Genomic DNA, 23,136 nt, shown 5'->3' with positions numbered 1-23,136 from the left:
TTTATAATGAATGAAGTTCAAGAAACTTCAGCTGAAATAGCTTCTAGATATTCCATAAGAGGGCTGTTATAGTTTTGTGGTTAGCTATATCTGAATCTTGCTGGTCGCTTTTATTGCCAACAGAGGCATGAGCCTCAGGTGAGATGACTTCCTTTCTGAGGTGAAATTGCGTGGTTCTCTGAATCTGTTTGGGCTGGAGTTGGAGCTTCCTTAGCTCAATCACTCTTCAGTAACTCTAAAACATCTGCCGGCAATAAAGGGGGTATTCTTTCACAGACTGCTGCTAGTGCTGAGTGGTGAACTGGTGTGTGTCTTCAAGTTTTATTTTGGAGAAGTAGATAGCAAGGTAATTGATTTGCAGAGCCTATGGAAAGGGAAGAAGAAGAGCCAAGCCCATTAAAATTAAATGTAAAAGTGAAGTAATTTTTTTTTTTTCCTAACTGAGAATTACTTTGAATTTTGAGAAGGGTGAAATTCAGAATTCCATTTGTGGTGCTTTTATCGCTCCATCTGCCGAGCCAGCCATAGTGAACTCTTGGCATGCATGGTGTTTGGCATACATGAGTCAACTGTTTTGTCCTCCAGCATTTTTTCTTCCAAAACTACCATCTGAGTATCCATGAAGGAGAGTTCCATTACTTAATGCGTAGTAACCTTACCTCACATATCAAGGTACATATATATGTGTAAGACAAAAGTAGACTTGGTGTGGAAACTCCAAATCAAGCAAAACCGGTGAGGGAGGAATTCACATGGATAAAACTTAAATAGTCAGCTTTTTTTTTTTTAAACTTTCAATTCTTATTTTCATTATTTAAGATGCAGCTTGTTTTTGCTTTGTTCCCATGAAAGAGTATTATTAAAGCACAATGGTTTGGAAATAGAAATAGAGGTATTAGCTGGTTTGGGTTTTGTCATATGAGAATAGGATATGAGGTCAATTAGTAGAGTACTCACATAATCCTTCTCAGCTCAACTTTGAAGGATCTTACCATGCTATCTACTTAGTGGACCAAGGAAAATGGATTTGGTGGTTTTGGTTCATTCTTTTAACTATAATTTGATGTGCTGTTACAAATGCTTATTTAGTCTGGCTGCCCTTTTTTTTTTTTCCCCCCTCTCCTTTTTTCAGCCTTAGCAGAACAGGACAAATTTTGAATGTGCCTAAAGACAGAAAAACTGTGCTCACTGTTTTTCAGTAGAAAGGCTTGTCAGCCTTCGAGCACAGAAAATTATAGTTACAAATAACAGCACGCAACCTATTACGTGAATGAATTAGAACTGGGAATATTACATTTGTCAGTTGAGTTCCATTACGAGAAACTTTGATTGCTTTCAAGTGTAGCTTTTTCACGCTTTTTTCTATGTTTTCAGCATATTTTACATTTGTTTTGCTTCATCAGCTTATGAATTATTTGGCTAAGATAACCAGTTAAAAGACAGGGTAAAATGAGATATTACTTCTGACTGTGGTAAGGCGTTTCCTATTTCATGTTTAGGTAAAAGCTTTTAGCTTCTCTAAACTGTTTAGGCTACTTAATTCTCTGCTAGTAAAGAAAAAAGCAAAACTCTTAGGCCTGTCATTCAACTTTACCAAAAAACATCTTCTAAGACACTGAATTATGACGTTTTCAAACCAGAAGTCAAATCTGTTGTGGTTTCAGGAATAGAAGGGAATATTTGTGAAAAGAACTATTTCAGACATAAAACTCCCTCTGTGCAGTACTTCATCCTGTTGTACTTGTTAATTTCATGTGATTAAATTTAAAATTATATTCCTCCCTTATCCTGTTTTTATCCTTTTTTCCTATTTCTAGTGTGCCTCCTGTGGCAGAGTGGGCTGTACCTCAGTCATCAAGACTGAAGTACAGACAGCTGTTCAATAGCCATGATAAAACAATGAGTGGACACTTGACAGGTACTGAAGAAGTTTTTGTTGTCTCCTTTTTTTGAACTGTTAAGAGGCCAATTATAATAGCGTTTAGAATGTTATTCAGATAGTAAGAGAGTCTCATCTCTCTGTTCCCACCAACAACATTTTTTCTGTTCGAATCTCCCAAGTGCTTAATGATCTTGTTTAGAAGCAAATATTCATCATAGCTGGGAACATTTTATCACCTTCTTTCCTTTATTTTCTGCAAGCTAAGTTGGCGGTGGGAAATGATTCTTGGAAATGGTACAATGGGTTATGTGAAAACTCATGCAGCCCTTCACAATGTTCAGTTCATCCACTGATGAGGGTGCCTATCCAATTTCAGAAAGAAACTAGAATGGTACTCTGGGTTAGTGTTACTAGTTCTGGTAGCATCTCTTTGCCTTTCATAGCTTTTTTTTTTTAAATCAGAGCGATTGTTTTAGGGAAAGGAAGGGTTATATATTTTCCTTTGGGGGCACAGCCTAGTTCATGCTGGTAGCATCTCTTCGGTGCTGCCTGTTCAGAACTTCAGAACTAAGCTCTGCTTGTGCAGTAGCTACTTGGTAATGCAAGAAAAGGAGAAAGTTGGTTATTTGTTTGTTAATCCTTGTTTCACTTTTTTAGGTCCACAAGCAAGAACTATTCTTATGCAGTCAAGTTTACCCCAGGCTCAGCTGGCTACAATATGGTAAAAATAAATCTATCAATTTCCATCAAACTGGAAACTGTACTTAAACCTCTGTGGGTTTTTTCTCCCTTTTCAGTCTCCCTCTACTGATGAATCATTATATGTTGCTCTTTCTAATGTATAACTTTATAAAACAAAATCTACACTGCTGTGCTTGTATTAATATTACTTCACAAAAGTAATAGAGCATCTTTTATGCTATGCACGTAGATGTTTTGTAAGTTGGGTTTCAATTATGGGGTTTTTAGGAATACCAGATGTTCAGCCTCCTATGTCTTCCACATCTCTGGCCATATGTGATACAACACCAGTGAAACTTATACGTTTGCACAGGTTGTACAAAAGGAAGCTTAATCCAGAATGGTTTGGGGCTCATCTGCCTTTTATGTGAGTTTCTAAGGGCTTATTTCCAAGGGGCTGGAGTTACATACGTTTAAAATAATGGATAGAGGATTTGTCTCAGCTTCTCTTTTTCCTTTCAACTTGTTTGCTGAAGTTTATTGTGTTCTTATTGTCACATGGAAAGTTATTTCCAATTAACTTCTATACTTTATTGTCAACTCACTAACCTGTGTGAGGATGTCAGCTGTGTTGTTCCTCTAACTGGTGGTTCAATTGCACTTGCTTTCTTTGCTAAGCACTGCATTTTTTGTTATATCTTAAAAAGCGCTCTCTCCTTCTTCTCTGTTTCCTAACAAAGCTACTGTAAGGGGAAAAAAAAAAAAATACCAACCCAGTCATCCAGCAGATGATTAACCAAAAAATACTCTGCTTGTTGCCAGCGTTTAAGTAGGTTGTGTGGGCAGGGGAATGATATCAGCATACTCCAGGAGTTCTAAACATAACTCTCTTAATATTTGACATTCAAAAGTGCCAAGCCTATTGAGATAAGGAATGGATTTTACAGCTTTTGTTGTCCTAAGTATTGCTCCCTTTCTCTGGCAGTGGAATCGCTGTTGCTGTTCTCTGGGGCAGTATTTGTCCGTCTGTATTGGGATTGGATTCACTGAGTTGTAGACACACAAAGTGAAGTACTGATACGCAGCCTGTCAGCTTTTCTGTTGCAGCTGCTTTGGTATTTCAGTAACAAAGGTGTGGACCAGACTTATATCTTGATGTGCTAGATTTTCATTTTACTGGCTTGTTCTTGTGCCCTAGCCTGAGGAGTTCAGCAACGCAAGCATGGATCAAATGCGGCTATAATTGTCTTCCAAATTTAAATCCCATAAACAAAGTCTTGTGCCTTGAGACATCAAAGAATGTATCAATTGCTTACCTTTGATTTCATAGTATCATGGGAGATTTTCCTGCATGATTGGAGTGCCACGTTCTAAGAAACAAAGCCGATGTTTAGGTTGTTAAATTTTGTCCAATACCACCTTAACATGAGTAAAAGCATTTTGTGCATCTCTTGGAGCACTGGTTTTAGGCCATCCAGAGATGTTACTCCATAATTTTTGATATGTGCACAATGCTAAAATGTTTTTGTGCTTGTCAGGACTAGAATGTTAATGGCTCTGATTTTAATGCAAATGTGTGCTCTGGAATGTGAGATAGGAGCCTCCAGGGAAGAAGGAGGCCAAACCAAAAATTCTACCAAACACCTGAGCTGAGTCTTTTTTAAATGATACTGTGTAGTGGATGTTCACAACGTGTCCAAGAAAACTCGATTGATTAACATTACTTATATAGCATGTAGTACAGGCAGCACTCAAAGAGCAAGTGAGGTAGAAGCCGTGGCTATAAGGGTAGTTTCAAGGCAGACATGCATGAGAAATGTGGGGAAATAGTGAAGCATTTGGGTTTTTTTTTCTTTGTTTTGAAGAAACAAAGTAGCGTAAAAAAAAATGAAAAATTGAATTAATTTGGAGCTAAATACGTTAAAACTATGCTTTTTAACAATGATTTTTAATATTTAACAATTTACTTACTTTGTACCTTCCCTTTAAAAAGGAACCTTTCTGATATTGATCAAGATGGAAAACTTACAGCCGAAGAGTTTATTCTGGCTATGCACTTAATTGATGTGGCTATGTCTGGTCAGCCGCTGCCACCTGTACTGCCTCCAGAGTATATTCCACCTTCATTTAGGTAACTGGTTGTAATTCTGGAGTTTTGTGCCTAAATTTTTATTTAATTTGGGAAAGCTGTCCTGTGACTGTAAAGTGCAAGAGATGGAAAAGTAACCCCTCTCCTTTTTGTACCGCATCTCTGGCACAGAGTAACTTCTCGTTGGGAAATGCTTATCTAGCTTTTTGGTTTTATTACAAGTACTGGATGCTGGAATTAGCAAGAATTCCTTGTATGAATACAGTTTTCGTCAATGTTTTATACTAGCATACCTTCCAAAACTTACTCAGTCTGGCCATATAAATTTAAAGTATTACAGTTCAAGCTTCTACTTCTGTGGAGCAAATGGGATGTATGGGAATTCAAAACATGCTATGAATTTACACTGTAGCAAATTCAGACATCTTTTGATACAGTTGTATCTGTGAATAGTAGTGATGAGTCATTAATTCTGTTTCTCTTTCACTTTTTTGTGGAGAATTGGGTGGGAAGACAGTAGCAACAATGGAAAGAAATGTTTGCATACAATCATAGCTTAATGTTCTTTAAGTATCCCCCTGAAGATTACCGTTTTGTTGTTTATTCCACGTGGGGTCTTGTTTTTAGCTTGACTATAGTGAGCTTTTCCTCTGTCTTTGCAACTTTTGCTATAGTTTAAGTTGGCATTTCTTCAACTTCAGACTGGTCACAAGTAAGAGATCTTGGTGACAGGGTTGAACACATCTGTAAGTTGCATGGAGCTGTGAACTCTGAACTAGGTTTCTCAGGTCACCAGTGTGTGCTGTTGGGACTCTGAAGGACACTGTTATCTTAATGGCAACGTGGGAGTAAAATCCTCTGGACAACACTGAGGGAACAATAAATATCATAAAGCATTACATCATTGCATTTTATTTATGATTTCATCATTAAATCATAAATTAATTTGGCAGGTATAGGTTCTTTTAAGCAACTCGAAATTCTCATTTTATTGACAGAAGAGTACGCTCTGGTAGTGGCATATCTGCTGTAAGCTCAGTATCTGTAGACCAAAGGTTACCAGAAGAACCAGCATTAGAAGAAGAGCAGCAGCAGCTGGAAAAGAAATTGCCAGGTAAGCAAACAAAAAGAGATGTATTGTATGCTGTTATCAGAAAAGTGTTATCAACAGGTTATATGCTGTGGAGTTATAAAGGCTTATTAAGAAATGTTTTCTTTCCAGATCTGTTTGTGACATGTCAGAGGCATAACCAAAACAGTGCCTGGTCCAACTAATTCCTGACTGTTCCATGATCCTTTGTGTTAGTGACAATGGAGATATGAACAACATTCAGGCTGTTTATCTTATGTGTAGAGGCAGCACGTTGCAGCCCTATTATAGGACTTCAGTGAAAACTTTTTACTGCCTTGGTCTTCTGATTTAGGTGTAGTTTGGCTTGTGTGCTCTTTAAAAGATCACAATATACATACAGAGGCCTGTTTCATTGCAGGGTGTGTAACAACGTGGTTTTTATACAAGCTTTAGTAGCTCTGCTTTTGGGAAAATTAAAAAAAAAAAAGGAAAAAGAAAAAAAGGAAGAAAAGGAGAAAAAAAAAAAAAGGGGGGGTAGAAAGCCTCCTAGATGCTAAAAGGCTAAATGTTAGGAAATGTCTTAACACTTCTGATCATCCCCTCACTCTTCTTTGTACTTTCTTTACTTTTGCTCTATTTTAGTCTAAGATGACCAGAATGTCACACAGTTGAAGATGTAGCAACATGACAGATTTATGCAGTGCCGTAATAATGCTTTTCTGTTTTGATCTAAATTATTTTCCTATTTTTTTAGTTGATTCCTGACACTGTATTGCCTCTTTGATCACAGCTTAGAGCTGTGTTGATGTTTTAGAAGGCTTTCCACAGTAATGCCAACATCCTTCCACAAATCTGTTAACCATTTTAGAGCTCATGACTCTGTGTGTTTAGTTAGGATTATTTTATTCCCCATGTATGCTACTCTGTGTCCATTAACATTTGAATTTCCTCTGCTTTTTCATTGCTGGATCACTCAGTTTGTAAGATTCTTCTAAAGCTCTTCACAGTCAGGTTTTTATTTTAATACCATGACTATCTGGCATCATCTCCGGAAGGTGTCTTGTTACTTTTCAGTCTCTCCCAGATCATTGTTGCACACTGAACAGCACAGTTGCTAGTAGAGATCTTTGAAGGAGGCTACTAAGGGTCTTTCTGTCATTGTGAAAGTTGGTAATGTATTTCACCCCTTAATTCTAATCTTTTAACCGCTTGTTAGTTCCCAACGACCTTCTGTCTCTTTACATACTAGGTTAGTTCAGGGGATTTACATGTCAGCAATTCAGGTAAAACTCTTGTCTTTGGTTTGTATTTTATAACTAACCGCTGCTGGCAGTCTGCTGGGTTATTCCCGTCTGTAGGAGGATGAAGGGAGATAGCAGGCACTGCTGAAGCAGACCTTACAAAGAAACATTTGGTCACAGGTGAGATATAACTCTCCTGTATTGGCTCTTTGAGGCCTAAGTCTTGTGTCTCTGGCATCAGAGTATTTTGGTATGCAATTTGTAGTGTCAGGAAAGTCAACCACTGCCTTGGCTTAGCTTCTTAATTAGACTTCGAAATCACACAAGTATTCTTCTGTTGACTTGATCTTCTTTTTCAGCTTGCTTATTGGTAGAATTGGGTTTAGTAGACTTGAGAGGTAGCTCTTTCCTGCATTAGTTCTTCCATGGTATCATGTTTAGTCATGTATAATACATGTATAATAACTAATTCTCTGTCTATTGTAGCCTCTGCTACTTTGCCCAGTGTGGGAATAGACTAACTTGTCTGTAGCTTTCGGGATCACGGTACTGTCTTTTCTTAAAGACTGGTGTTGCATTTGTCATCTTCTAGTGTTACAGCACTGCCGTTGATTAAAGGATGGATTACACAGCACAGCTAGTAGTTCATTAATTTTGTATTTGAACTATGGATTAGCATTGTCTGGATTTGGCAACCTTTGTTTTAAAACCATTTCTGCTTTCAGTTAAAGATGAACTGGAGTGTATAAGCCTTTTACTGTATTTGATATATAGCTTTTCAATGGTGAAGATAACTGATAATAGTGGATGGTGTCTTGCTTTCTTCATTGGCTTTGCTAAATCTGGCTAGGTGTTTTTTCTGTTTTTCCTTTGAGACATTTGAAAGTTTTTATTGTTGGCTTTCGCATCCTTTTAGAAGCTTCCCCTTAAGCATAGTAACACAAGCCAATAACTACTTATTTAATTTGCTAGAAATTGTTCTATTCTCTTTTGTACTTTGGATAGGCTTTGTTTTGATATCTCTGGTAGCTATCTTGATTTTGCTGAGTAAAATCAAGCCATTTTAAAACCAGCCGTTTCTTCTTAATGGTATTGTGTTTTCTGAGCCTTGAACATGGTATCTTAATGTCCACACTACTTGCAAGTGTTTTGCTCTTCTACCTATTCCTTATAACTGACTTTCTTGACATAATTTTTTTTTCACCTTTTTGCTTGTTTTCCTGAGTCGGTGGGAGTTATAATCACATTCGCTGTCTGTCAGTCTGTATCTTAATATTCTTTGAACCCAATGGCTAATTTTAAACAAACTTGACAGACATCAAAGTGGTTAAACTTTTGCAAGTTTTATGAAAATTGGTGACTTGCAATAGGAAAGGGGTCCAAACTTAGAAAAATAAAAGAATTCAACTGGTTCAGCAGATGTTGAGCCAACGTGTCAAACAGTGGTGCACACTTTGAAGTAAATATGTACTATCTCTTGACTTGCGTGCCAAAAATGTACATGTTGGGCATGCAGGGAGAGAAATATAGAATATGGTGTATGGGACACAGAGTATGAAAAGAAACAAAGTGAAGTGGAAAGAATAACTTGGAAGAACTGTGAGGGAAGGGCCTAGGAATGTCAAACAGGGAAAGGACAGTCCCTGATATTGCAGAAGAATGTCACGGAACCCATGCTGGAACTGAGGTCATTCTTTAGGACAGTATGTGTTAAGGATGTGAATCTGCAGGAATCAAGTCTTCCTGAGCTCATCTGCTCAAGAATTTAAGCAAGCCATTTCTTTTCCTGACAGTAATGCATAATCTTATGAGAATATCAAGTTTAAATACATTCTGGTCATTTGCATAATGACTTTTTGATGGTATCGTCAGCTGCATTCTTTGACTTGTAGTAATTAAAGTGTTGGTTCTTGTACTGCTGCTATTATCAAATATATAGAGGAACTCCAGATCCTGTGTCCTCAAAGAGGATTGGCTGATGAATGTGTTGTCTAAATTATACCCACTTGTTGGGCTTTATGGAGAAACCTAGAAGCCTGAAGAATGGGAACCGAAGTTCACACCTTGGTTTCCTAAGGATGTGGATTTAAAGGGTTCTACAACATAAATGCTAATGATAAAACCTAGAATTACCTGTACAGCTATATTATCAGTAGTTGAGAGCTGCATCTAGTACTGTTGGAAGGTTGTTTGACTTTGATTCAGCGTATAAGGATTTTTAATTTTTATTTTAAGTCAGTAGCAGACTTTAATTCTTGTTTGCTTCATGTTTCCACACATTAAAGTTACGTTTGAAGATAAAAAACGGGAGAACTTTGAACGTGGCAATCTAGAACTTGAAAAACGGAGGCAGGCTCTCCTTGAACAGCAACGCAAAGAACAAGAGCGTCTCGCCCAGCTGGAACGGGCAGAGCAGGAAAGGAAAGAACGTGAGCGGCAGGAGCAAGAACGTAAAAGACAACTGGAGCTAGAGAAACAGTTGGAAAAACAACGGGAATTGGAACGGCAGAGAGAAGAGGAAAGGAGGAAAGAAATAGAAAGAAGAGAGGTAATCAACTGAACAAAAGGAAGGTGGTTATGTCACTGGCAGCTGTGTTTGATTAGAAATGTAATGTCTACAAATGTAATGTGTACACAAAATATTTCACTGTCATTTTTAGTAAGTGAACATTTAAGGAATTAACTTAAATTTCTGGGTGTTTGAAGGTAAGGAAAGAGTCAGCTATCTTTATTTTTCATGTGAAATGAATGGATGAGACACTTAGATCTAGGACAATGTGCCCCTAACCTCTGACTTCTTTAAAGATAATAATTATTATTATTTTCTTTGATATAAAGAGATGCTTGAATGAAGAAAAACTTATGGGCATTGATGGTATTCATGATTTTCCTGCGATGAGTTAATTTGTTAAAGAAAACACATACTGGTTAACTTAAAAAGCTATTATTTTCTCACATTGACAAATGATGCATTTAATGCAGTAGCATTTGTCTATTCTTTAAAAAGCGCATAATGTCTAATGTTGGATATTGGAAAGAGATTTGATGCTATCCTGGAGAGTTCATGAAGCCTTAATATGAAAGAACTTGTTAAATAAGAAAATTGGATCTTGGGGAAACTGATTAAAACGGAGTGATACGCTGTTTAGTCACCTATCTGCTATACAGTGAAGCCCAATTTCAGCAGTGCTTTCAAGCGAGCATGTAAACAATTGAGCAATTTGTGTGTTCAAATAGAGGCACATATTTAGTCCACACTTTAGCAGTATATTTATATTAATGTTTTATTTGCACATTACAATACGAACATTAGCGATTAGAATAGTTTCTCAAAATAGATCTTTTTTTTTTTAACGCTACAGGCTGCAAAACGGGAACTTGAGAGGCAACGGCAACTTGAGTGGGAGCGTAATCGTCGGCAAGAGCTACTAAATCAAAGAAACAAAGAACAAGAGGACATAGTTGTTCTGAAGGCAAAGAAGAAGACCTTAGAATTTGAGCTGGAAGCTCTAGTAAGTAATCGTGTTGCAGATAAAGCACACAAACACAGAAGTGACTGTGGTACGGCCATGTTTATTTTCTGAAATTTCAACTTTCAAATATGGAATAAGAGTACTGTTTAGATCCTGCCTTGCATGACAAACCATTCTGGTAAAAAAAGAGAAATATTTTTCTTTTTTTTTTTTTCCCTAAAGAATGATAAAAAAAATCAGTTGGAGGGAAAGCTTCAGGATATCAGATGTCGGCTGTCTACCCAAAGACAAGAAATTGAAAGTACAAATAAATCTAGAGAACTGAGAATTGCAGAAATCACCCATTTGCAACAGCAGCTACAGGTGAGAAAATGTTCTCTAATTTTGTTCTTAGGCTTGCATTTTGACCTCCTCAACTGCATCAATATCCCAAGCAAATTTGCCACAATATAAGATGTGTTGTTCCTTGCGCATAAGGAATCGTTTCAGATAATTCGTCATTCTTTTAAATGAATGTTCTTCAGACATGTCTAGGGATTGCTTCCTACACTTGAAGGTGTGTCTGTGATTATCGTTTCATCCTCATGGAATCCTGTTGTGGGGAGCAGTAAATAAATTGTTTGGCTGAAGGTGTTAAAGGGTTTGGGAGGATGAGGAGAATGAAATTTTGTGGCATCTGTTTTTGTTGGTGGTGATTGCTGTGTGTGCTGAAAGAAAGAGTTGGCTTTGAAGTGGCTTTGTGATGATGATTTTTTTTTTTTGTAATTATAAAATAATGACCTTTCAAAATTGAAGTTATGAGTTAAGCCTGTTAGTTCTTGGTCTAACCCTGGCATTCGTCTTTCCTACTTCTCTATCTAAAATCCTTTGTCAAATTAAAGATGGAATTGAGTTGATGTCTGCTTTTAGTGAAAGAATGTTCTTGTCAATTTGTAAAGGCTCCTAGATGAGTTGTAGTATTTGATTTAGGTATTTTTCTCTTTATTAAATATTTTATATTGCTTGAAATTAATTCTTGGCCAGTAATGGGGGCTCTAAGTGCTTTTCCAGCACTACAAAGAGAATTTCAGACTTATGTTATGAGGGCTTAGGTGTAAAACCTATCTTAAAACCTAATCCTACTGTTCCATTTCAACTTTCTAAGCATAATTAATATAGTACATTCATTTGAACAAAACCAGAATTTGAAAGCTCAGGTTTTTTGTTTTATGTTTGAGTATTTTTTCACACTTTATTTTTTTCTTTCTGAAAACATCTTGCATTTCTTTTGAAGTTTTGTGTACATCATTATGCCTTTCACAAGACATCTTTCTTTTGGCAGCAGCTTGTTATAAAGAATATAATTTAGGGATCATATTCTTTTGCAGTGTTTGTGTCCATTTGATGCAACCAATAGCAAAAAAGAAATGCTGTTAAGGGATATTTGTGAGGTAAACAACTACCATGGTTAGGCTTGAAATCATTCTTCTATCTCTAACGAAATGCTCCTGTATTGGTGACTGAAAATTGACTTGAAAAGGTCAAGCGGCATCAAATCAAGTGTAGGAAATTAAGTTACACGTAGTAGTACTGGCTCAAAGAGACAAAAAACTGACTATGCTTGATCAAATGCATGGAAAAGCCCCCATTTACCTGAATAAGTTAAAGACTACTGATCTTATGTGCACAGCCAATCTCCATATAAAAGCAATAACCACCTGAATTTCCCTCTAGCCCTTCTGTTCCAAAATCTTTCCATAGAAATGGTCTAAGGTACTGTAACTCAGTTCAGAAGAAGCTAAGCAGCTTCATAGCCATTGATATTTCAATAAATTGAACTGAATCCATATCCTGCTTTCATGTGTCATTTCTGTTAACTTGGTAACTTTTGCTCAGTTAGCCTCTGTAGTCAGAAAAGATGAAGTAGCTCTTTGCTTTTGTCATAATGTAAGAAATTAAGAAGAAAAAAATGATATGTTACAGTAAAAAGCTGTAAGTCGTTTATTTTATAGTAAAGACCAATGTGTTGGGATGGTGTCCCATTATAACAGACTGTTATTGTTTAACCTCAGTCAGCAACTAGGACCGCACAGCCCCTCATTCATTCCCTTCCTGCCCGCCTCGAGTAGGGTAGGGAGAAAAGGAGGGGGGGAAAAAACCTCATGCATTGAGATAAAGACAGTTTAATACAACAGTAACAGAAGAGGAAACGAATAATAATAATAATGATAAAAGAATGTCCAAAATAAAGCGATACCACACAAGTCGCTCTCACCACCCTATGATTGGTTGCCCAGCCCATCCCAAGCACTGATCGCAGATTCCTGTCCCCTGGCCAACCCCCATTTATGTACTGAGCATGACGTCTATGGTATGGAATATTCCTTTGGCCAGCTTGTCCTGCCTATGCTCCCTCTCAGCTTCTATGGGAAGCTGAAAAAGTCCTTGATGAATGTAAAGATTACTTAGCAAGAGCTAAAACAGTATGTGTTATCAACATTATTCTCATACTAAATCCAAAACACGGCAGCTACTAGAAAGAAAACTAACTATCCCAACTGAAACCAGGACAGAGACATTGTAAAAAAAAAAAAAAAAAAAAAAAAAAAAAGTGAGAAAATATCATTATTATCAAGAACTTGGAATGAGCTTCCACAGCTGGGTATAGTAAATGGAAGGTTCAGAGGGAAGAGAAAAAAAAAAAGTGAAATCAACACTACTGGGAAACAAATTAAGTATCTTTTTAAAAAGTACTAAATAAACAAGGGGCAGTGTTCTCTCTAGACTCATTAACAATTTTTTGAATTTTTAATCATATCCTTGGCTGATCGTAGATGTGCTTTTTCCTTACCTACAGTTTTTATGCAGCGATTTTTAACTACGTCACCATGAAAGAAAAAGTTAAGGAGGGCAGAGGGATTCTTTACCTTCCTAACTTTCAGTTTGTGCTGCTTATTAGCCAGTCACAATGGCTGAAAAGCAGATTGCCTTTTTTTTTGTCTTTATTGAAACATCTGGCGAAGTACAATGAATTTGGCACAGTTGTCTACGTTTTACTCATTTTGGAATTACTACTATATCTAATGTTTTTTAACTGTATATGGTCATTGTAATTGGTGCTAGATGGTATGTGTCCAGCAGATTAGTTAATGCCTATTCACTTTCTAAATTGCTTCCTTCACAATGACTGTAAGAGCACTTCTGTAATGAAAGTCATGCTTGCCTTTCCTGGCGGTTGTTTTGTTGGATTTCTGGTTTTGAGGTGTTTTGTGTTTGTTTTTTTTTTTTTTTTTTTTTTTTTTTTAAGTTGACAGCAATAGCTGTAGCTTTGTGATATTATCTTCTCTCAGGTGATCATTCATCTCAACCATTAATATTTCAGTTAGTGTCACTTGAGTGGTTTAGCATGATTGTGATCCCAGACAGAAGTGTCACTATTTTGTAAAAAAGGCCAAATTTTATCTGGGGAGAACCTAAAAGAGTGGATAGCTTTTTCCTAAAAAAAAAAAAAGATTAGTTTCTCAAATATCCTGTAAATTTTATTGTCTAATTTGTAGAGGAAAGACTAAAAACAGTAAGCGACTTTTTAAAAAGGAGATTTTGATCCTCTAAACTCTCGAATAGATTAAAAAGTCAATATTGTCAGTTATCTTTGTAGGGTGGTATATCTTCACTTGGAATTATTTTAGTTTAATACACCTGACACTTGCTACAGAATGATGAGTTAATTCAAAGGAGTAATTATTCTTCAACCTATTAATTAGTTTCAGGATGGAGTTTGACGAAACTCATGGAAGAAACTGTGTAACAATCCTAGGTGATGAAAATTTGTGCTAGTTAGTTATATGAATCTCTGATACCTGGTAGAGTGGTTATTTCCAGAGATGTTCAGAAGGATTCCACCTTCCAAACACCCTAACTGTATGTGTTTGAGTTATGTTTATACTGTCTACAGGGCTTCTGCTGGTTACCTTCAGGGATTCTTTGCCTCCTTGATGAACGCTTGGGCTCCCAAGTAATTTGGCTTTCCTCTGAAGCACTGGAAGCAGAGTATGTGGCAGAGACGTAAGATGTATAGTGGTATCTCAGTTTCTCATACACTCTCTTGCTCAGGGTGTAGGATCAGAAGAGAACTTTCACTCATCAGATTGACAGGAACTGGGTTTTGATTGCTTTGTTTGCCTTCTGCTGCTATACGGGACGTTATTGAATTCTTCTAAATTTCTTGTTGCATGAAACTTCAGTGTTGGCGATGCCATTAGTTTCTTTCATCTGTTTCTTCAGTACAACTAAAGGATGTAGAAAAGCATGTTGTGGATGCTGTTGGAATAGATGCTTATTACGTGGTTGTCTGTGATTTCAGGAAACAGAATTTGTGAGCCTTGTGATCCCTTGGCATTCTCTTCCTTAAATACTCTCCAATCTTAATACACAGAATAGTTTGAGTAGTCCAGAGTTTAGAAGTATTCTGGCCTTTAAAAATTAACAACTAAGGTTAGGATTACATTCCGCCCTGAAATATTGGCCCCTGTTACTTTTTGTGCTTGAAGAATGATAATTTTTCTGTAAATCCTGTTTCATTTTGACATCCATTCTGCTATTTGGCTTATCTCAATGGTTCTTGAATTGGAATGATAAAATTTTGATATCCTTGTGTCTTGAAAGACCGTTTCATTTCCTTTTTCTCTTGAGGTTTGTCCACCAATACATATAGTCTACTAGATGCCACCTTTCTTGGATTATGCTACTTGAAAACTTCATTTGTGTGATGACACAAAGCTGGGAGGGGTGGCTGACACACCGGAAGGCTGTGCCGCCTTACAGAGAGACCTGGACAGGTTGGAGATCTGGGCAAAGAGGAACCTTATGAAATTCAACAAGGGCAAGTGTAGGGTGCTGCACCTGGGGAGGAATAACCCCCTGCACCAGTACAGGTTGGGGGCTGACCTGCTGGAGGGCAGCTCAGCTGAAAGAGACCCGGGAGTCCTGGTGGACAACAGGATGACCATGAGCCAGCAATGTGCCCTCGTGGCCAAGAAGGCCAATGGCATCCTGGGCTGCATCAAGAAGAGTGTGGCCAGCAGGTCGAGGGAGGTCATCCTCCCCCTCTACTCTGCCTTGGTGAGGCTGCACCTGGAGTACTGTCTCCACTTCTGGGCTCCCCGGTTCAAGAGGGACAGGGAACTGCTGGAGAGGGTGCAGCAAAGGGCTACCAAGATGATTAGGGGTCTTGAACACCTCTCTTATGAAGAAAGGCTGAGGGATTTGGGTCTCTTCAGTCTGGAAAAAAGACAACTGAGGGGGGACCTTATCAACACTTATAAATACTTAAAGGGTGGGCGTCAGGAGGATGGGGCCAGGCTCTTCTCAGTGGTGCCTGGGGGACAGGACAAGAGGTAATGGGCACAAACTTGAGCGTAGGAAGTTCCACCTAAACATGAGGAGGAACCTCTTTTCTTTGAGGGTGCCAGAGCACTGGCACAGGCTGCCCAGAGAGTTGGTGGAGTCTCCATCTCTGGAGACATTCAAAACCCGCCTGGACACGTTCCTGTGCAACCTGCTCTAGGTGACCCTGCTCTGGCAGGGGAGTTGGACTAGATGATCTCCAGAGGTCCCTTCCAGCCCTACCATTCTGTGATTCTGTGATTTCCACGGTGCCTGTGTGGCATACTAATTTAATAATACTGTGTTCACATTTTTCATCACAAACTATGGCATGGGGCATGCAGGTATTTGGGTGAGAGGGTGTGGTGGAAGGGAAAGTGTGAACACAAATGACAGTGTTTTGCCTGTAGTTTAAGAACATGGTAATGGTGGTTGTTGGAAAGGAGGCAGGCCCTCTTAGGGAGACGATTTAGAAAATGGTCCATTGTATATTGCTGTTTGTCATTTGGTTCTAGGTAGGGAATAATAGTGCCATAATAGGAATATCTGGCCTTCATAATATTCTTGAAGGGATGAAAAAGATCTGCTGATGCTATAGGCAGCGCAGCTGAACAGTGGGGGACACATGTAACTCCTAATAGTCAGATGCATAGTTTGTCTTAATTTTGATACTTTGTGAATTTATCCTTGACTCTGCTGTGCTATCTAAGTATGTTTTCTGGAACATAAAGAGATTACAGTAGTATTCAGTCAGTACATAATCATAAAATCTGAGCTGTACACTGCAGATGCCTAATCAAAGCCTGCCATGAGTAAAGTGGGACAACCTCCAAGTCATGTCAGCATGGTCAACCTCGTGTTCTTGTAACAAAAACTAAAAACTTTTAATGGGACTCATTCTAGTATTAAGCAATTAGGTGACATTTATTCTTAGGATTGTGTTATGTAATTTGTAATCTTAAATGGCAAATTGAAATTGTCAGATGGTTGATTCCTCAAAAGCCTGCAATTCAAGACAACTGCTGAAATAAATTACTTAGTTTGTCTGAAAGATGGGATGTTGACAGCCAAGCAGCTTTTATAAGTAAGCTGTTTCACCTCATGCTTCTATAATACATTTTGACAACTTGAAGTTGGAGGTCAAGGCTTCTGAAAGGTATATGAATTAGCACTTCATCCTTCAGAAGGAGCAAGAACATTCCTCTGAAGAAGGAATTTCTCATGTGCAAGGTCTCCTGTTATGTAACAGTGTACAATCTTATGACCATGTCTTGAAATTGAGAGAGATCATAATCCTCTTTCAAGAGAGCTAAATTGAGAGATCTGGGACTCAAGTATTCTCATTTAACAGAGCTTGTGTTGCATAGCTTTAGGCCATAATACATTCCTTCAAAGTGAAAGACTTTATTTTCTCTTCTTTAAATAAACTGTAAATATTTGCCTTTCTATTCCTGATCAAAGTTAATATTCATTTATTAAAATAAGAATGAAATGGTTTGTAAGTGCTTGTTCAAACATTTACTGGAATCTATCGTTGTCTATTTCCCCTGAATTTCAAGTAATATCAAGCCAAGTTACGTACTCAATGAGAATCACTTCTCAAGTAATACGGTTAAATTTGATATGCTTACTTTTTTTGTATTGTTAGAGAAATATATCTGAGTGGTAGTACCACGCAGATAGTGCTTGGATAATAGCAATAATATATAATTTAGTGAGAGAAAAAGTAAAGAATCATTTCAGAGGAAATAAAAATAAGAGATCTTACGGCTGAAGTCATCCCTCACTCATCTCTTTTTGCCTGTTTCTCTTGTTTTCTCTCTTCTTATTATCCTCTATACAGGAATCTCAGCAGATGCTTGGAAGGTTGATTCCAGAAAAGCAATTGCTTAATGATCAGCTAAAGCAAGTTCAACAGAACAGTTTGCACAGTAAGTCTTTCTGTACATGTCTAAGTTTGTATAAGACATGATGCTGCATTGCACAGTGTACTCTGTAATCTCTTTTTATGTGTTGGCAGATGCATGTTGAAAAATGTTGCTTCCTATGACCTAAAATTCTCTGTGTAAGAAAATACTTATTTGACAATATGTTTAAAAACAGGAGATTCTCTTCTTACTATCAAAAGAGCCTTAGAAGCCAAGGAACTAGCACGTCAACAGCTTCGAGACCAGCTAGATGAAGTAGAAAAAGAAACCAGATCTAAACTTCAGGAAATCGATATTTTCAATAATCAACTGAAGGTAATCCTAGACTTTTTAACCCTTTCTTCTAAATGTTAATTATTTTCTAACTTGTTTATGGAAAAAATATTGAACTAGAATGATTGATTTAAAATGTCAGTTTGGGGAATGCTCTCAACTATCTTTTTGAGGGTTTTGGGTTGTGGGGTTTTTTTGTTATTTGTTTTTTTTAAAGAAAATACTACTTAACATCCAAACTTGGAGTTTGAATCAACTTAGTCTGCAGAATCTATTTAAGAATAAATTTGAGCTCTGATTCCAGATCCATGATTGTAAATATGAAATTGCCAGTTTCTGTCCTTTTGCATCAAAGTGGTACAAGACTGCAATACGTCAACAAATCTGCTGGAATCAGTACTTCAAATTGAAATCTTTATTAAAGAGACTTGATTTTCTTCTGACATGCAGAATTTTTATCTGCTGTTCGTAAGCTTATACTTGTTCCTGAATGTAGTTGTCCGTTGTTTGTGGTTTCATGCTTTATTGATCAGTCTTTTGTTAAAACTGTGTGATTTTTGTTTATTTCTGCACAAGACAATGCCAGAAATTGTAGAAATCAGTAGAGGAGGTGCTCTTCAGAGAGAAGTTATAGATCAGTCTTTTATTATGAATAGCATTCATTTTTTAATCTTTTCATAAAATATTCTTATGTTAAAGTAGTTTATCTGCTAATTCAACTGATGGTTTCTCCTGAAAGCTGACTAGAAAAACACTCAATTTCCTGCAAGGTCTAATAAATTGTGCTACAAGTATTTAGAAGGAAAAGCACTATGATAGATATAGTAATGTTTCTGTTTTGAAATTAGATCAGCTATGATTATGTCACATGCTTTAGGATGGAAGGCGTGTTTGAAGTTGAAGTTTGAAATTAAAAGCTGTATACCATACCACTCCCTGTTTCAATTCCAATTCAAAGGTGACTTTCACGATGTTAGGCAGGGAGACAGAAAGGCAAGGAGAATCTCTGCAGACTTGTAAGAGACAAAAGTCAAAATGCATGCAATTTATTTTAAGAGAAAACAGAATGCTTTCCTCACATTTTTTTTATATATGCTTTTTGGACAGATCTTAACATACTGTGATTTTGGGGTGATTTTTTTTTAAATTGAGTCCATTTGAAGTGTTTTGCAGATAAGTATGACCAAAGGATATTAATTCTAAAATTGTCAGCATTCAGTTTGATTATAAACGATCTAAACAGTTTATACATGAGCAGAGGGGTGAATAATCTTAGTATTGTGACAGTAGCTAAAAAAAAAAAAAACCCGAAACAAAAAAAACCAAACAAAATTCAATATTTTAAATATTGAAGGGCTCGACTTAACAAGCTAATGATAATTAAAAATTGAAGATGCATATTAAACAAAGACATTGATTTATCAGAATGTCTTCCATCTGTCCAAAAATACCTTGACTAATGGTAAACTATTTTGCAATTTAATGGGAAAATTGATTTTTTTTTTGTGTTCAGATCTAGTATTTAGAGTTATTTTAAACGCTGAAAATTATTTAAAAATGTAGACAGTTCTTTGGGAAGACTTCAGCAAGCTTCCTCTGGCTGGAAGATACTGTGTTCTGCATTTCATAATGTGTAGAAGCAGTGCTTTATAGGAAGACCACTTTTTGGTGCTGTATGTTGGTATTTTTGCCTCGCAGCAGCTTTCTTTGCTTTCTTGGAAGAGATGAGTTTAAGAGGGGCTGTTATACTATTGAAACTGAGAGATGGGAGCTTAATTCAGAGAGAGTTATATCTTCTCCCTTTTGTAGTTTCACTAGATGTGCAAGATGTATTTGGGGAGGGGGTGGATGATTTTATTACTAGATCTAATTATTTACAAAGGCATATATACCTTTTCGTGGACTGAGCTCAGACTGGTTGTAATACAGTGACAGAGAAATCACTTAAGAGATGCTCGTGTGCAGCAGTGATTTAATGGCGGCTGTTGTTGTGGAGAGCGTTCTCAGAATGCCTTGCATATGAGACTTTATGCACAAAGCTAGTGAAAGCTTTCTTAAGACTCATGGTTTTATTGGAGTTTATGTGAAGTGGAAGTTCTGTTCTTAAACCAAGGCAGAGCACACCTGTCTCTTAGGTAATATTGCTCAAAACAAAGTAGTCTATGAACTTGCATAATTCTCAGATACTTTTACCTATTCAATCAAAAATTTGTGACAAACTTTAGGAAATGCCACTGTAAAGATCACTGTTACGTTTGAAATAGGTAGAAAATGGCTTATAAATAATTGCCAAATTAATAGATTCACCAATTAACAGAAGAATTTTTTGTTTACTTATTAGTAACTGGGTGCATAAATAGAGCAGGCTCATTTGGTGCTACAATATCTTGCAATTTGTATAATTATCAGTCAGCTGTATAACGCTCACATTTAAGTGTAAACCTTTTCAAATAATGTATCAAAAATCCTGCCACATCTGAGCTCTAAATATAATAAAGGCTTCTTATCTTGTAAACTAATATGTAAAGGTGGGAAATACAGAAATGTTTATTTTTAAAAGGTATTCTTATTAAATAAATAAATTTAAAGCTTCATTTTTGATCAAGGCTGTTTCTAAATTTTCTTGTAGGTTTAAAACTGATACACTTCTTTATGATGATCTGCTCTTACTTTGTGCTTCAGTATACTAACTGAGAGAGGCACATTTGATGGGGAGACTGTTTGGACAGCAGCACCGTAGTTGGCACTGTCTTGTGTAGCTTTTGTTCTCTGACAAGTGATAGAGTGGCACTCGTGCTTGCTTTGCCTTCTGTAATAAAACTAGCTCCTGGAGGAGAAGCAGAGGGATGTGGTACTGTTTGTGAACTCCCAGGAAAAAAAACAAACAAACAAACGCCAAACACGTCTCTAAATACTCTGTAGGTATATACCATCTTACACCATTTTGCACTTATTTCCTACAAGGAGAGGGAGTAATACGTGTCTTTACTTAGTCAAAATGCTTAATTTAATAGAAAACAGAAGCAAAATGGTAAATATGTAAGCTACTGCTCTCTGAGTACAAAGAATATGCCAAACTAGTTTTGATTAAATGCTTGAGAGATAGCAAAGTTGACAGCAACATTAAATTATAACCTTTTGTCATCATTGTTGAGACTTATTCCATATTGGCTATGAACACTGGTTGCATTAATCGCCTATGTGAATACATTCTTAAATTTTGCAAAACTCCATTTCTGATTCATTCTCTTGAAATAGTCTACGCTTGATTGATAGCAGATACAGAAATATGCCATATAGTACAAGATAAAACGAACAATTTAACCAGTATCTAGTGTGCCTTTTAAGACCGTAAGGTTTACCTGATATTACAATATATTTTAGGTTACAGGTCAGCTTGTTAACACCATAGTAGAATACAGTGGATTGCACTGCATTTGCCTCCATATTACAGTTTTTATGTTCTGCAATAAGGGAATACTTAAAACAAGTGTTAAATTACCTCATCTTTGCTTCATGTCTTAATAGCATATATGAATGACTAGGGAGATAAATTAAACATTTTTTCCACTGGATCTTTTGTCATCCCTCCAAAACAACCGATTTAAATTTCTTCTGGTTAGTCCTTTGGAGCCGAAGTACTTCAGTTACTTTGGTTTCAAGGTAACATCTCAAGAGTTGGAAGTGTTCATAGAATTTGTTCCTTTTCAAAAACTTTCTGGAGTATAAAATGCTATTAATATTTCAAAACGGGTAGTTTCAAGTATCTTTATTGACTATCTTTAGGTAGAAACACACGGTTTCAGGAAACCATTAGTACTTGTTTAGCAGAGAAATAGGTACCTTAGCCTGCATCTGGTCAGATATCTTTTTTTAAATCAGATTTGAGCCTTTTTATCAGAGAAGATAATAGTCTTGTGGATGGTGCTACATTGGCCCATAGAGTTAAGTGACTGAGTTTGTAAGAAGGTTGAATGTTGGGCCACTTTTTTGTGTCCTGAATTATGGTTGAAGGAGTCTAACTTTCATTACTCTTTAAAAATCTTAGCCTAGAAATCTAATAATTAAAAGTGATACAGATATTAGTAAAATGTAACTAGGCACTTATTTATTTTCTCTACTTTAAAAAATAATTCTGTAGAATGGAAGGCTTTATATTGGGTTTCCTGTTTCTATGTGTATAGTCCTACTATAATTTACCTTTACAAATTCTTTCTACATTCAGTGTGAATTTACATTTAAATGTTACAAAGGTCAGTCATTACATACCGTCAAATAAAGAAATAATAATTCTTAATATGGTTCTTGTCTCCAAAGACCAAGTAATCATTTCATATAGCATAGAAGAATCAAGTATTTAGAGCGTTATCTGTGTTATTGCACAGGAGAAGACAACTAATTAGTGTTTCTGAAATACATTAGTCTTGCTGAGAAGCTGTTCTCAGTGCCTGCAGAAAGGGGTGAAGAAGTAGAACCAAGTTCTTAAAAGTGTTTTACATTTTGTGTCATGTTCCAGTTGTTGTCAGTCCCTGTCTAGTCAGTGTGCACTGGACAAGTCTTGCATATGAATGCCTGTTTACATTTGAGCATTTCTTTCTTCCAGTCAGTGGCAATGGAAGATGCAATGCTGCAGTGCCTGGCAGTTCTCCTGGGCTGCGTCAACTACTTAGACTCCTTTCTAAAGGTCTCCATGCCATACTCAGGCAGTACACAACAATCTCAATCTGAGTGATGAACTTCCTCCAGTTATGTGCTTCACTTTACCATAAACAGATGAGTGTGCAGTGTTTAACTAAGTTAGTATTTAAGAAGAGGTGCTAGCACTAAAACGTAACCAAAGAGAAGAGTTTATAATTTGATTCCTTATCTAATCCTTACTGCTTAGATGAGGAGTGTGCCTTGAATTGCAACCTGGGCAAGGTACTAGTTAGTTATTTTTGTCTTTTGCTTATCTGAAAATTCAAGATTTTAAGTTAATTGCCTATTTTGGTCATGGCGTTCAGAATTTTTAAAAAGAAAACACTTTTATGTTCAGTATTCCTACATAGCACTGTCGTTTGTGATTCCAGGTATGAGAGATATGGCAATACATTCCCTTTATCAAATCCCCCATAGGTATAATATGGGGTGAAA

General features: G+C 36.8%; 1 protein-coding gene across 8 annotated transcripts in view; it reads left to right on the top strand.

The window, feature by feature from the left end:
* ITSN1 (intersectin 1) overlaps positions 1–23,136 on the top strand; it is a 145,788-nt gene that overhangs the window by 50,255 nt on the left and 72,397 nt on the right. For 7 of the 8 annotated variants that reach the window (XM_054189257.1, XM_054189255.1, XM_054189254.1 and 4 more), the window contains 10 exons: positions 1,818–1,918; positions 2,540–2,603; positions 4,557–4,694; positions 5,651–5,766; positions 9,251–9,513; positions 10,328–10,477; positions 10,661–10,801; positions 17,646–17,733; positions 17,906–18,045; positions 22,607–22,687. In XM_054189257.1, coding sequence (XP_054045232.1) covers positions 1,818–1,918; positions 2,540–2,603; positions 4,557–4,694; positions 5,651–5,766; positions 9,251–9,513; positions 10,328–10,477; positions 10,661–10,801; positions 17,646–17,733; positions 17,906–18,045; positions 22,607–22,687 — 1,282 coding nt within the window. The remainder of the gene's footprint in view (positions 1–1,817; positions 1,919–2,539; positions 2,604–4,556; positions 4,695–5,650; positions 5,767–9,250; positions 9,514–10,327; positions 10,478–10,660; positions 10,802–17,645; positions 17,734–17,905; positions 18,046–22,606; positions 22,688–23,136) is intronic. The other variant, XM_054189256.1, reaches the window with a different exon arrangement.

Source organism: Rissa tridactyla, chromosome 1, assembly GCF_028500815.1.
Source record: "Rissa tridactyla isolate bRisTri1 chromosome 1, bRisTri1.patW.cur.20221130, whole genome shotgun sequence".
Lineage (NCBI taxonomy): Eukaryota > Metazoa > Chordata > Aves > Charadriiformes > Laridae > Rissa > Rissa tridactyla.
This window is presented reverse-complemented; position numbering and strand designations above follow the sequence as displayed.